This window comes from Propithecus coquereli, unplaced genomic scaffold (genome assembly GCF_000956105.1).
Source record: "Propithecus coquereli isolate 6110/MARCELLA unplaced genomic scaffold, Pcoq_1.0 Scaffold296, whole genome shotgun sequence".
Taxonomy (NCBI): Eukaryota; Metazoa; Chordata; class Mammalia; order Primates; family Indriidae; genus Propithecus; species Propithecus coquereli.
This window is the reverse complement of record NW_012148574.1, coordinates 110,535-125,281: the sequence shown is the minus strand read 5'-3', so window position 1 is coordinate 125,281 and position 14,747 is coordinate 110,535. Positions and strand designations below refer to the sequence as shown.

The 14,747-nt window shown below is 49.1% G+C and overlaps 1 protein-coding gene across 1 annotated transcript in view; it reads right to left on the bottom strand.

The window, feature by feature from the left end:
* Positions 1-8,573, bottom strand: part of CNDP1 (carnosine dipeptidase 1 (metallopeptidase M20 family)) — a 33,851-nt gene extending 25,278 nt beyond the window's left edge. The window contains exons 1-2 of the mRNA XM_012648883.1: positions 8,456-8,573; positions 5,931-5,933 (exon numbers count right to left, since the gene is read on the bottom strand). Of these exons, the coding sequence (XP_012504337.1) occupies positions 5,931-5,933; positions 8,456-8,479 (27 nt within the window). The 5' untranslated portion in view covers positions 8,480-8,573. The remainder of the gene's footprint in view (positions 1-5,930; positions 5,934-8,455) is intronic.
* Between the last annotated feature and the right edge of the window lie 6,174 nt (positions 8,574-14,747).

The window sequence follows — 14,747 nt, the reverse complement described above, 5'->3', positions numbered from 1 at the left end:
CCCTCCTCGGCCTCCCAGAGTGCTAGGATTACAGGCGTGAGCCACCGCGCCCAGTTGTCTTGTAAACCCTTCAGCTCACAGAAAAGCTGTTTTAACTTGAAAGCTTTAGCTGTCCTCCAATCCTTGAAGGTGGGAAGCAAGGTCGACAGGGGAGGGGAAGGACAGCTTCCAGAATGGCGTCTCAGGCTACGTTTGATGCGAGCAAAAGTTCGTTCAGCCAGTGGAAATTCAAGCGCAAGGGCAGATTCGAGGAAAGGGTGGGGACTTTTCTACCGTTTGTATCGGCTCCCTACCTAAGGCTGCTGGAACCAAGTACCCCAAACCGGGTGGCTTAAACAAGAGAAGTTTCTTATCTCCCGGTTCTGGAGGCCGGAAGTCCTAAATAAAGGTGCCGGCAGGGCTGTGCTCACCCTGAAGGCCCCAGGGCGGGCTCCTTCCTTCCTCTCCCCAACTGTGCTGGGTGCTGCAGTCTCCAGGGTCCTTGGCCTTGGCTGCGTCACTCCAATCCCCGCCTCCATATGCACGCGGCGGCTTCTCTATCTGCCTGTGCCCTCTCCTCTTACTAGAAGGACGCTAGTCTTCGCCAGGACCCAGCGACTGCTGCACGAGCCCTTTTTCAACCAGTTACACCTGCGAAGACCCCACTGCGGATGAAGTCACGTTCTGGGTCCACTTTCTGGGCGGACGTGAATTTTTGAGGGGACGTTATTTAACTCAGTACACCCTGATTTTTATTTTCTTATTACTGTAAGATATTCTATTATTCGTTTACTTAATAATTATCTGCCCGACACACGTGAACATGAGCTCCGAGAAGGCCAGGGCTTTGTCTGCCTCATTCCCGTACCCCACAGGCACCTAAGCCCTGCCTGTCATGGAATGAGGTGCCAACCAGCATTTATTGAATAATTATTTTAAAAATGCTTAGTCCTGAAGACACAAGTAGTTGTTTCTCATTGATACAACCAGTTCTGTTTCAACACTGTGTAGGAAATGCAACATTTATCTACCAACAGAACCATCCAGCCACAAACACGCATAAGGACAAGGCAAAATCTGTGTTTGGGTAGAGACTGTTTTCTCCTAGCAGTCTCAAGAGTCCCCGCAATTTCCTGAGACCCCACAACTGGACCCTTGTTCGCTGTGCTTCCTGCCTGGGGTCCCTGTTGCCTCTCCCCACCCACCGGAAGCCGTGCCACCTTCGTGTTCTTCTAGAAAGTCCGTGCGGCGGCGCCAGCCCACGCCGGGCTCCCTCTCCGCATCCCCGGGGGTTTGCGCCGGCGCTTCGCCACTCGGCGCCGCGACACCCGCGCGGTGGCTGATGCCTGCGCACCTTCCTCCCGGGTGACTTCGGATGTGATCCTGGACGTCCCTCAGTGTCATTGTGACGCATCTGACACAGTCATCTGTCTTGCTGCGTCCTCGGCGGCCGTCCTCAAACTGGACTCATTTGTGTCCCTTTTTAATATTTAGTCGTTCTCGCTTCTAATATTACTTCTCCAGCGTTTCCTCTCTTTTCTTCCCCGACTCCTACTGCACTCGGAGTCTTTCTATCATGTATTCTCCAGATCGCTTTCTCAGCGTTTCTTTTTTTCTTTTTCTCTCCCTGCTCTGCTTCCCGGGCACGTTCTCCGTGATGTTTCCAGTTCACTGGTTCTCGCCTTGACTGTGCCCCGTCCGGAGCCGACACCATTCGGACATCTCGGCGACTGATTTTCATGTTCCGGATTTCTAACTGGCTGTTTGTCACACCCATCTGTTCTTGATTCATAGGTGCCTGTTTACGTTTTGTGATTTCTTATTCTTTTACTTGGGTGTTCCTCTTTCATTCATGTCTTGAAGAATCTAAACACACTTCGTTTTATCCATTTTAAACACGTTCTACGGTTTGCATTTCAGCGTCAGTAAATCCACTTCCTGACAAATCGTGTGGGCTATTTTTCTTACTGCAAGTCCTTCCCGTACACTTAACAACAGCCGTTTTATCCCCCCTCTCTGTGATCGCTGCTGCCTGGAGAGGCCGGGCTTGCCTCCACCTGGTGCTTCAAGGTGCCCAGGCAGGTCCAGGTCTTAAATGGGCGGCTTTCAGTTCCCAAACAGTGTTCCGTGGAGGGCTGGGTTGTCACCCTGGGGAACTCACCAGCCCCTGGGCTGCACGCAACGGCGCTGGCTCTGGCTGCCCCTGTGCCCAGCTGCTTTTGGTCCTGATTTTTCTGCAGGGGTCTCACTTCTTGATGCCATGGTTTATTTCAGACCCACAGTCCAGCGAGGCTGCAGCTTTGGCCCCCGCTCAGCCTGTGGTTCTGTTTCTGTTCAGTAGGGATGTTTCTTATGTTTTTGAGTCTGCGTCTTTTTGATTAACATTCTGAACAACAGTAATTGCTTAGTTTGAAGTGGATGGGGAGTTTCAAGGGTGACCGCAAGCTGTGTCTTGATCAGAACTCCCTACAGTGATTTTCCTTCCTGGAGGGTGACGTCCCCACAGCCTGGCCCTGAGCCAGGCTCCGCACGCAGGCTCCATGGGAAATGCCACCTGATGCAACACTCCCAAACAGCCAGGCAGCGGGCTTGGGGCGCGGGTGAGAGGGCTCACCTAAAGCTTGCCCGCTCTGTTCACCACACCTTGAAAGGCGCGAATGTCTGTGTCCTGGAGATCCTCAGCCTCTGGACCCAGGGCCAGGAATTACTCACCTCCGTGAGCTCAACACCCGAACCCTGCGCTGCCAGCAGGGACTGGGCCTCCAGGCGCCCCAGGGCCGTGCTACTGCTGGCACCTTTGGCCTGCCGTACAAGGTGCCGAGTTGGTGACACCGGGCACACTGGGAAGCTGGAACGTGCAAACACAGTTCTCCTGTGAGCGCCACCAGCTCTGGGATCCCAGGGCACTGGAGCTGTTTCTGGACAGACCAAGGGCCACCTCCTCACCTACGATCTTTGGAGAGCCGCATCTGTGCATGCTTCCTCTTCATGCTGTTTCTCACCTCTTCACAATGCACCCCATTCCCTCAGGGTGTTCTGAATCCCATTCCTTCGGGGGTCACCAGGGGACAGTGTGCCCAACTTCATGGTGCAGCTGGCTGCCGGAAGCAGAGCGTGCTTCCTCTTCTGCGCCGTGTGCCGTGAAGGGCGCCTCTGTTCCGAGCGAAGCGCTTGGGAAGGGGGAGGGTTGTAACTGCTTGAAAGAGTGATTGAGACACTGGACACTGGGGCATTGTGGGGCCAGTGGAGAGATGCTCTGGGGACAGAAGTCCTTTGCCTCCTCTTGTGTAGACATTACCTACCATGCTGTGTGCCGGGCTGGGACGAGTGTTAGGGTTCAAGTCCCCTGCGCCAGCATTTCTCCTGTCTGCCCTGAAACAGTGAGACTAAACGCACAGGCCCCGGCTCCATCCCATAAATGACACGCCTGCATTTCCTTCTGGGGCAGGAGCTCTGTGCTGGGACGGGGAGGATGGAGGCTGGAACCCCCCACCTGACCCCTTCTCTCCTCCTGAGACCTCTCGAGGAGCTAAACTCTCAGCACCAGCCAACAAATGCCCCTCGGCAAGCCCTGGGCTCCTGGTGGCACCTGGGCCACTGGGACACAGGTATGTCCCGTAAGATCCAGGACACCATGCGAGAATCTTCTGTACCTGCTGGAGTCTAGAGCCAGTGGAGTGGAAGTCACCAGGACAGCTTCCCTGTCTGGTGAGCAGCAGATGACAAACTGCTCAGAGGCTAGAACAGTCCCCAAGGCCCGCTCTGGGGAGGCACCTGTCCGCTGTCTTTCTGGGCCGTGGCCTGCCGTGGCTGAACTGTGCTGCTGCTTTCTCTCCTTCCCCAGGAGGGCACCGGGCTGCCCTCGCTGTGAGCCTCTAGGAGGCGATGGGACCCCAGCCCCACTCTCCCCTCTGCTTTTGGAAGCTGCAAGTTTCTGGAGCGAACAACAGAAAGGTGCGTCCCAGTGACGGGGGACGGCCAGGGCTCTCCTGGAACTGCCCGTGGACTGTGCTACACAGCCGCGGTGCAAGAAAATCGGCATCACCTTACGGGAAGCCCGATCCAGAATGCTTACAGCGTTCCTCAGATTACAACGCCGGAGTGAATTAGTGACTTCATACGTCACGTGATTTGTTCATTACTAGAAGTCACGTCTATTTGCAATAAGGTCAAATTTATATTTTTATTAGTATTGATAACATATATGAAGGACAGGCTGCCTGTGCTGAGCCCTGAAAGGCAATGATTTTACCAAACCAGTCCGACATCCTATGAGGCAGATACTATTGCTGCTCCATTTCACAGGTGAGTAAACTGAGGCATCAGAGGGGTTAGGAAGCCGCTCAGGGTCATGCATGGAGGATGAGTGGGCTACTCACTCACTTCTAATCATGGCTCTACTTTCCCGACTTGCTCCGGTCCTCACCAAAGTTCTCCAAGGCAAATGCTGTCGTTCCCTCTTGCACGTGGCGTCATTTATGGGGGGTCGGGCTGAGGCACGGCGCCCACTCCAGGAACTCAGATCATATCGGAAACTCAGGGCAAAGCTCAGACATTTAAACTGGGCAGAAAATCAAGGATATAGAATAAAAAAGCAGTACCATGAGCTGCTTTTATTCTTTACTAAAATATAATGCATTGTTTCAAAAAATGAGTATTTTAATGATGATAAAAATAACATTTGCTAAGTTTTAAAAATGCAGATTATAATAGAAATAGAGGAAGACAAGACAAACCACTCACAGTTATTCGGAATCTTTGCTTGTTTGAGGCGACAGAACAATTCAAACTCAAGATTGTATACATACTATCAAATAAAACAGAAACTTAACAACACTAACAGTTACTATCAAACACGTGTGGATTTTTTTCATAGGAAAATGACCTGGCTTCTTTAATAATCAAAGGACAAGAAAAAAATAAGAGAGAGGATAGCAACGAATAAAAATAAAAACGATTTAAAAGCTATAGCACACAAAGGTGAAGTGTAGATGCTATTTGGATTCTGATTTAAAAAGACAACTATAAAAAGACATTTTCATGGGATAACAGGAGAAACTTGACCAAAGGTTGAAGGTTGTGTGTCTGTCGATATAAAGGAATTACTGCTGTTTCACAGTGTGTCGATGGCATTGTTGACGCACACACATGCACAGTCTGACGCGTACTGAATGACTAGCAGATGCAATGATGAAACGTCTGGGATTCGCTGTGGGGTCATCTGGGCATGGGAGCGGGGAGACTCGGACGGGCTTGGCTGAAACAAGCCGGGAACGTGTCGATAATTGTCGGGACTGGCTGAGAGGCACATGGGGACTTGTGCTCACCTGTCTATGTTCGTGCATGTTTGAAACCTTCCATTAAACTAGAGAACAGGGCTGCAGGAGGAGGCTGAGCCTTGGTAAGCAGGCAGCGCCCCAGGCCAATTTGAGCCCAAGGCCACCACGCCTGCAGCCACACTGCTGACCCCACCGCTGGCCTGGAGCAGGTGATGGCGCTCGGGGCTGGTCTCCCCCTGCGGCACTGATGCGAGGCTTGGTGGGAGAAACCGTAGCTGGAGAAGCTCCTGGCTGCAGGCAAGCAGGGCTGCCAAGGACGGGTGAGATGCCTTCTGCACAGGATGACGCTCTTCCAGCACCGGCTGCACTGCGTCCTCAGACCCGCCGGGAAATGGTGCAACTGCAGCTCAGTGCGGAGGAAATCGGCCCGGGCCTGCTTGGAGAGCCAGGCTCTGGACAGAGCCTGCGTCCTCTGCAGTAAGGTGGAAGTCTATTAATATGAAGAACTAAATGTCGACGGGAACAAACAGTGGTAGATCTCCTTAGTCAAATCCCTGCCGGAGGGGGAAGGCTCTTTTATGAGGGGGGTGAAAATCCACCTTCTCATTGGACCTTTTTCGCGGCTAATGTCATGCACTTTCCGGCGGTAATCTGTCGCTTGTTAGCTTTAACAGCCTGCTTGGGAGGGGAAACCAGATCCTATCTTGTGCAAATCAACAGAAGAATTGATTAGTTAGGCACAAGCTGAACCCTAGATAAAATGAGGACTGATATCTATCCAAGTTCAGAATCTCGGAGCAAGAGACATACCACTCAATAAGCCAAGAAAACTCCAGGGGGACTTTCTATAGTTGAACTTGAAAATATTCTCAAAGAGTGACAAGTGGAACCCCTCTGTCAGAATTCCTTGAGCAGGGGTGGGGTGGAGGGTCGTTGTTAAGAATGTAGATTCCTTGGCCAATAAGCACATGAAAAGATGCTCAACAACGTTAGCCATCAGGGAAAAGCAAGTCTAAGCACACGGGACACTACTTCCCGCCCACTGTGGCGGCCAGAATCACAAAGTCAGCTAGCAAACGCTGGTGGGGATGCAGGGAAACCGGAACACGTGCACGCCACGGGTGGCAATGTACAACGGTGTGATCTCCGTGGAGAACCGGCTGGCAGTTCCCCCAACAGTTAAACACGAAGTCCCCGCACTGCCCGGCAGTTCCACTCCCGCGCGCGTACCCAGGAGAAATGAACACATATGTCTGCCCCCAAACTGCGACGTGAGTGTTAATAGCAGCATTGTTCATAACTGCCGAATGGCGGAAACCACAGACAAATGAACAAACAACACGTGGTCTCGCCCCACTGTGGAGCGTTACCTGGCCACGGAAACGAATGAAGCACAGACACGTGCCATGACGCGAATGAACCTCGAAAACACGTTAAGCTGAAGCAGCCAGATGCAAAAGGCCACATACTATGACACCATTCACGTGGAGTCCAGGACAGGGAGCTCCGCAGAGACAGCAAACAGGTCAGCTGTTGCGCAGGGACGTGGGGCAGCACAGGGGAACCGGACAGTTACGGCTAAGGGTGCGGGGCTCTGCGAGGAGGTGAAAATGCTCTCAAATGGACGCGGGATGGTTGCGCGTGTCTGCGAATACACTAAAAACCACTGAATTGTGCACTTTAAAATTGCAGATTCCCGGGCTTCCACCCCAAAGCTATTCACACTAAAGACTGAAGAAACAAAAGCCCTAGTGCGGGCTTTAGCGGGAACGGCAGCAAATTGCAGCAAATTGCAGCCGAGTGGGCATAATTTTCCTCACCTTCCTCTAGACTATGCTTTGCCTTTTATATTCAGCAGATGGACGTTCTGCTCTATGGTTTTAATGAGAAAGTTGCTTTTCATGGGAAGGAAAAATGACTGTGGGAAAGTATGGTGATGTGTGTCCTGGTTCATTCCCCCTAGAGAAGCTGCCTGGTCCCAGGGGATGCACCTGGGCACTGCGTGCACTCGGGGCATGCAGGAGGCGCGTGGCTGCGCCACGCCGCACGGATGCTGGCCGTGCACGCCCTGCCTGGAGGCGAGTGCCACGCGCACGGCCCCCTCTGCGTCCCACGGACTGGCACGCTGCGCCTCACCCAGTCCTGCTGGGCCGGGACCAGGGCCGGGTCCTGCTGCCGGGCATTTAATCTGTGACATATTAAAGGAAACTGGCCAGTCTTGGGTTCAAGGTCCCACGAATAGACTTTGATTCTTTTCTATTCTCTCTTTGCATTAGAAAAAGGCAGAAGGCAATGGAAATAAGTTAGCGATAGAAAGTGGGCACAGGCAGTAGGCTGTGAGCTCTTTCTCTCAGAGCGGCGATTCTGTGGCATGATCTAGAAACCTCATGGTTTTCTAGGTGGGTAAAACCACACTTCTGTAATCTGCCTCCTGTCAGGCTGGCGTCTACTCTTTTCCTGTGTTTCCACCTTTGCATTTGGCATGTATTTGTTTCAATACTTCTTTTTAGGATCTTCTAATATCAACCTTCCGCAGAATTCTGAAAATTTCTCTTTCGGTCGTGTGTGTGTGCGAGCGTGTCTGTAATGGAAATAAACGGTCCATGAATTTTATCTTTTCAAGCAGTCTGGGGACAGACAAAAACAAAAGAGCACAGCCAAATGCAATCGCCTGCCTGTTTTCCTGGGTGGAAGCTTCCCAGCCACTCGGCACTCAGCGCCGCGCAACCCCACAGAGGACAGCCCGGGGGATTCGTCCGGGCAGCTCTCCTAAGCCAACCCATCGGGCCGAAGACCTGGGCCCAGGACTAACAGCGCACTGGCTGTTGTCACCACGATTTAGGCAAAATCTTTCAGGATGCAAGCTCATTTTTTAAAGAGAAAAACAATTGAAAAAATTTTGATTTAAGATGGCTAAGTTCATGAAAAATTTGAATATAAACTTCCTTCTTGACAATAATGCCATTACTTAATTATTTTTAAGTACATACAGCCACCCCACAGCTTTCTTGGTCAAGGAATTCCAAATACCACATCCCTAGGGTTGAGACAGTGAGCACCTAAAAACATTTGCAAGTGGCATCGTCTCCCGGGCCACAGTGGGTGCCCGGCTGGCCGACTGAGCACGTGCATTCTCTGGGCAAACGGAAGTCTACCACTCAGAGCTGCGGGCTCTGAACATCGCGGGGCTTACTCACCATTCTCCCAAGTTTGGGATCCATTGGGCTGGAGTTCTGAAGCCTCTATCAACTGCCCAACTTCCAAAAACTATGGCAGATGAAGTCCCATCGAGGGCCCGAGCCAGTGACATTAAATGCGTCCCTGTGCCCTGACCCACCCTGTCCCCCGGAAGGAAGATGAGGCTGAGATAGTGGGTCTATTCACATCTGGAAAACAAAGATGCTTCAGAGATAGTCATTCAATTCTACCAGCAGACGAAGAATCAATGCATACAGATAGGGATGAGGTAGTGGCCCGAAAGTCATCTGATGGCACTGAAGGCCAGTGGCTGGCCTGGCTCGGGCTGCCACTCCCTTGGCGCTTCACTGGTTGCATGGGCGTGTCACCACGGAGAGGCAGCAGGCCCGTGGCCAGCAGTCAGAGCCTCACCTCTGGACGCACCCCCACGTGTCGCCCTGGGCTGCTGGGATGCACATCACAGGCCGTATGTTAGCTTCCGGGGGCTGCCATAAGGAAGAACCTCCAGCGGGGTGGCTTATACAACAGAGAGTTACAGTCTCATAGTGCTGGAGACTAGAAGTCCGAGATCGAGGGGTTGGCAGGGCTGGTCCCTTCTGAGGCCGTGAGGGAGGGATGTGGGCCAGGCCTCTCTCAGCTTCTGGTGGCTGCTGGTGCTCTTTGGCCTTCTAGGCGGGCAGCAGTGCTCCCTGACCTCTGCCTCATCTCCACTTGGTGCTCTCCCTGTGTGTATGCGTCTGCATCCAAATTTTCCCTTCTTGTAAGGACACAGGTGTACTACTGGATTAGGGGTCCATGCTATTCCTGTAGGATCGTATCCTTATTTAAGTAATCACATCTGCAATGACCCTATCTCCAAATAAGGTCACATTCTGAGGTCCTGAGCTTAGGATGTTAACATATGAATTTTGGTAGCAGGGAGTGGGGGACCCAGTTCAACCCATATCAGGCTATGAGCCTTCTAGTCACCTAGAGATCTTGCAAAACACAGCTGGCCACAAATCCGCGTCTGCAAAGGGAAGCCCTGGGCAGTGTGTTCCAGCAAATCCCCCCTGGAGGATACGACTCGCCTCTGGCTGGCCTCTGCGGGGCAGCGCTCAAGTCTTTGTCTGTTGAAAGCTCTCAGGGGATTTTAAGTGCAGCCAGGACTAGGAATCTCTGTTCTAGTGCAGCTTCCTCTTCTTACAGATAGGGAAACTGAGGCTTGTCGCCCGTCCCATGCACCCCAGCATGCCAGCTGGGACTTAGGCCCTTGAACATGGCTCCAAGTGTCCTGGGGAGAACAGAGGGGTACCAGGGCATGGGTCAGAGCCGTGGGACGAGGGGTCTGGGAGCTCTTCTGTGGCATCTGGGATTCCAGCGGGGAGCTGGGGCCAGGCCTGAGGGCATGGCGGCGAAGGCAGCCCCTCACCTGCACAAGGCACGCAGGTGCGTCACGGTGCTGAACCGCAGCCCACAGGGAACCACTGTGAGCCCTGAGACGGTCCATGGTGGCATTCTCATTGTGAAATGGTGCAGAGGAGAAGGACGGCTGTGAAGGCCATTTCACCTGGTTTGCTTCCTAAAGCTTCGGGGCTGATGCAGATGGCGAAAATGTTCCCTGAAAAAGAGGTAACAAAGTGTGTTCATGAGTCATTTATGTGTTCTTTAAAAAAAAATATTTAATTGTCAAATAAAGACTGCATATGTTTAAGTTGTAAAAGGTGATAATATATGAATACATACAATGATTATCACAATCAAATTCACTAACACGCCTTCACCACCATGCTGTACGTTAAATCCCAAGAACTTGTTTGTCTTATAACTGACAGTTTGTACACTTTGGTCAACGTCTCCCCAACACCACCCCCAAACAGCCTCTGGCAACCACCGTTCTACTCTCTGTTTATATGAGTTTGACATTAGATCCCACATATACGTGAGATTTAAAAGTATTTGTCTTTCTGCATCTAGCTTAATTTCACTGAAAGTCCTCCACATTCATTTATGTTGTCTCAAACAACAGGATTTCCTTCTTTTTTGTGGCTGAATAATATTCCATTGTGTATATGTACTATATTTTCTTTATCCATTCCTTCATTAACAGACATTTAGAGTGTTTCCGTATCTTAGCTATTGGAAATAGTGCTGCAATGAACATGGGTGCAGATATCTCTTCAACATACTGATTTCATTTCCTCTGGATATTTACCCAGAGGTGGGATTGCTGGTTCATACAGTAGTTCCATTTTTAGTTTTTTGAGGTACCTCCATACAGTTTTCCATAACGGCCGCACTAATTTACATTCCCACCGACAGTGTGCAAGAGCTCCCTCTTCTCCATGTCCTCACCAACACTTCCCTCTTGCCTTTTTGATCATTGTCATCATAACAGACGTGAGGTTATATCTCATGGTTTTGATTTGCATTTTTCTGATGATTAGAGATCTTGAGTACCTTTTCACATTCTTATTGGCCTTTTGTATATCTTCTTTGGAAAAATGTTTTTTTTTTTTTTTGGAAAAATGTTTATTCAGGTCCTTTGCCTATTTTTAAATTGGGTTCTTTGTTTTTTTGCTGTTGAGCTGTGTGAGTTCCTTATATATTTTAGATGTTAACCCCTTATTGAAGGGTATGGAGTTCTCGAATATTTTCTCCCATTCCACAGGCTGTCATTACATTTCGTTGATTGTTTCCTTTTGCTGAGCAGAAAATTTTTAGTTTGATGAAGTCCCAATTGTTTAGTTTTGCTTTTGTTGCCTGTGCTTTTGAGTTCATATCCAAAAATCATTGCCAAGACCAATGTCATGGAGATTTTTCTGTGTTTCCTTCTGGAAGTTTTACTGTTTCAGATCTTATATTTAAGGCTTTAATCCATTTTGAGTTGATTTTTGTATATGGTGTGAGATAAGGGTCCAATTTCATTCTTCTGCATGTGAATATCCAGTTGTCCCTACACCATTTATTGAACAGATTGTTCTTTCCCATTGTTTGTTCTTGGAACCTTTGTTGAAAATCAATTGACCATAAATGTGTGGATTTATTTCTGGGCTCTCTACTCTGTTTCATTGGTTTAAATGTCTGTTTTTATACCAATAGCACACTGTTTTCATTACTATAGCTTTGTCATCTATTTTGAAGTCAGATAGTGTGATGCCTCCAGATTTGTTCTTCTTTCTCAAGATTGCTTTCTCTATTTAGAGTCTTTTGTGGTTCCATATGAATTTTAGGATTGTTTTTCTATTTTTGTGAAAAATGTCATTGGAATTTTGATAGGGATTGCATTGAATCTATAGATCATTTTGGGTAGTATGCATGGTGTAACAATATTAATTCTTCCAATCCATGAACATGGGATAGCTTTCCATTTATTTGTCTTCTTCAACTTCTTTCAGGAATGTCATAGTTTCTGTATACAGAGCTTTTAACTCCTTGGTTAAATTCCTAAGTATTTTATTCTTTTAGTGCTGTTGTAAATGGAATCATTTTTCTAATTTCTTTTTTGGATAGTTTGCTTTTAGTGTATGGGAATGCAACTGATATTTGTGTGTTGATTTTATATCCTTAACTTTACTGAATTTGTTTATTAATTCAGAGTTTCTTGGTGAAGAAGTTTTCTATGTATAAGATCATGTCATCTGCAAACAGAGACAATTTCACTTCTTCCTTTCCAATTTGGATGCCTTTTGTTTCTTAAATTTTTTTCTCTATTTGTTTTTCTTGGGACATATGTCATGGTATAATTTTGGTGTAATAGGTGAGCTTAAAAGTGGACTTCCAGTTTGAGAAAAGCTGACTGTTGTCCTCCAATATCTGCTCTCCCTCTCCTATGCAGGATCTTTAGCTAGGCACATTTCCATCCTCTCCTCCAGTGGAGGTGGCCATGTGACTACTGTCTGGAGAGCAAGAGGCAAATGGGAGAAACTTTGAATTCTGGATTGTGCCCTTAAAGGGAAGGACCATGTCTTGTCCTCCCCGCCCCTCCTTCCCACTGGCTGCTTCAGCAGGAGCTGATGCAGAGATCATGGCCAAGGGGATGAACCTGAGGGTGGAAGAGCCACAGGATGAAGGGAACCCGGACCCCAAATGATAGAGGAGCCCCTACACCAGCTCTGGACTTCCTGCACAGACTTCTAGATGCAGGACAAATATGTACACTTTCATTCTGTGGAGACCTTTGTCATTTTGGTTATAGTAGCTTAGCCTATATCCTCAGTAATTAATACACTATTGTTTGCTTTTCTGCATCTGCAAAGCCTGGGAGATCCTGGCCCGGCCAAAGACGTTGGATCTCATCGTTCTATGTCCTTTATTGTTCCCTGTCCCCAGTTCCCCTCAATAAAGTAGCTTTCCCCCACCCCCAATAATAATAATAATAATACACTGTTGTTTAAGGGGCCTAAACATTTCTAGCATGACTTTTTCTGACCTGAATACCAAAAAGTAACAGGATGAACTTGACTTTCTCTAAGTAACATGAAGTTAAATGTTCTTTCAGGTCAGAAGGGCTTACTTGGGCTGGGTGTGGTGGCTCACTCCTATAATCCTAGCACTTCGGGATGCAGAGGCAGGAGGATCACTTGAGGCCAGGAGTTTGAGACCAGCCTGAGCAAGAGTAAGATCCCATCCCTACTAACAATAGAAAAATCAGCTGGACATCGTGGCTCACACCTGTAGTCCCAGGTACTCGGGAGGCTGAGGCAGGAAGATCACTTGTGCCCAGGAATTTGAGGTTGCAGTGAGCTATGATGAGGCCATTGCCCTCCTGCCCGGGGAACAAAGTGAGCCTCTGTTTTAAAAAAAAAAAAAAAAAAAAGAAGGGCTCACTCAGTTCATTCTCTTCTAGGGCAAGCAAGAATGTAGCATGGTAAGTTCTTCCTGTTGATTATGGCATTTTTCTCAGAGGACAACTTCCTGTTGTGGGGTGAATGCAACACGCGACAAGGTTTTGATTTTGGCAATAAGGGGATGGTTCCATGCAAAGAGCAACCCCTCCTGGAACTGGTTGTTGATGAACGCTGTTTCATTAGTGTTGAATAAGGCTTTTATTTCCTAGCTAGAAACAAGAGTGAAGTACAAAGACCCCTGAAAGATAGCACAAAGGCTTGGGTCATAGAAGCATGTGAAATTATTGATATCAGATACGGGGGGAGTTAAGAAGCAGCTGGGGGAGGAGAATATCTGCTTCTGAAGACACCCTAGGGGTGACTCTATGGCAGGGGAGCCTAGGGAGTGGAAGTATTGACAAGAGAGGCCACAGGAGCTGAAAGAGTGACTTCCAGTTTCACCACTCAGTTCTACAAAGTGTTGGGCATGAGAGGATGCCATAAATATTAATAGCGCCTCTTTTTCCCATCAGAGTTCTAACCTATGAGTCAAAATAGTCAGCAAAGTGGACAAAGTATAAACTATATAATGAATAATAAAGCTGATATGTTAAAGTGTGGACTCTATATATAGACAGGAACGTGTCCTGTGTTGATTGCAGAATCAGGCAGCTGCTCCCACCAGCAGCCCTGGAGGGACAAAGCAGAAAGTGCTCCCTGGATAGCTTCCTACCAGACGAGGACGCTGGCCAGTGCCCAGGGCCAGTGGCTTCCTGGGAACCCTCCCCAGCAGGCCTCAGGGCAGAGTGCATTCAGCAGAGTGCCTCCCTGTGCCCACCTTCCCTGGCACCCAGAGGACAGGTTTCCAGCAAGTTCTGCCAGTGCTCACCACAGACACGCCTCTGTGGGCATGGGGCCATGGCCACACCCTCTCCAGTGAGCTCCAGACTTCAGCCCTGGGGATGGCTCGTCTTGGTGCTCAATGAAAAGAGTAGTGACTGCCCCTATATCTGCCCTTCCAACTCTTGGCTTCTGCATACATATGACTACAGATCCTGTTTCTAATGGTCAATGTCTGGAAATGACATCATTCTTATATTTATTGGGTCTAGGAAGAAATGCTGAAATACCACTTCACACTGCTGGAATGGCCTAATCAAAAGGGAACAAGTGTTGCCGAAGATGTGGCGAAAGCCCAGCTCATGCACCAGGTGGGAGACGCACAATGGCACAGCCACCGTGGAAAACAGGCTGGCAGCTCTTCAAACAGCTGAACGTGGAATTACCATATCACCCCACAGTTTCCCTCCTGGGGGCATATCCAAGAGAAATGAAGACCCTATATCCGCACAAGGACTGGTACATGAATGCTCATAGTGGCATTATTCATAACAGCCAAAAGGTAGACACGCCAAATAGCCACCTGCCGGGAGTTAACGAATCTGGACCCAGGCAGGAACATCGCAAGAGATTGGAAATAAAG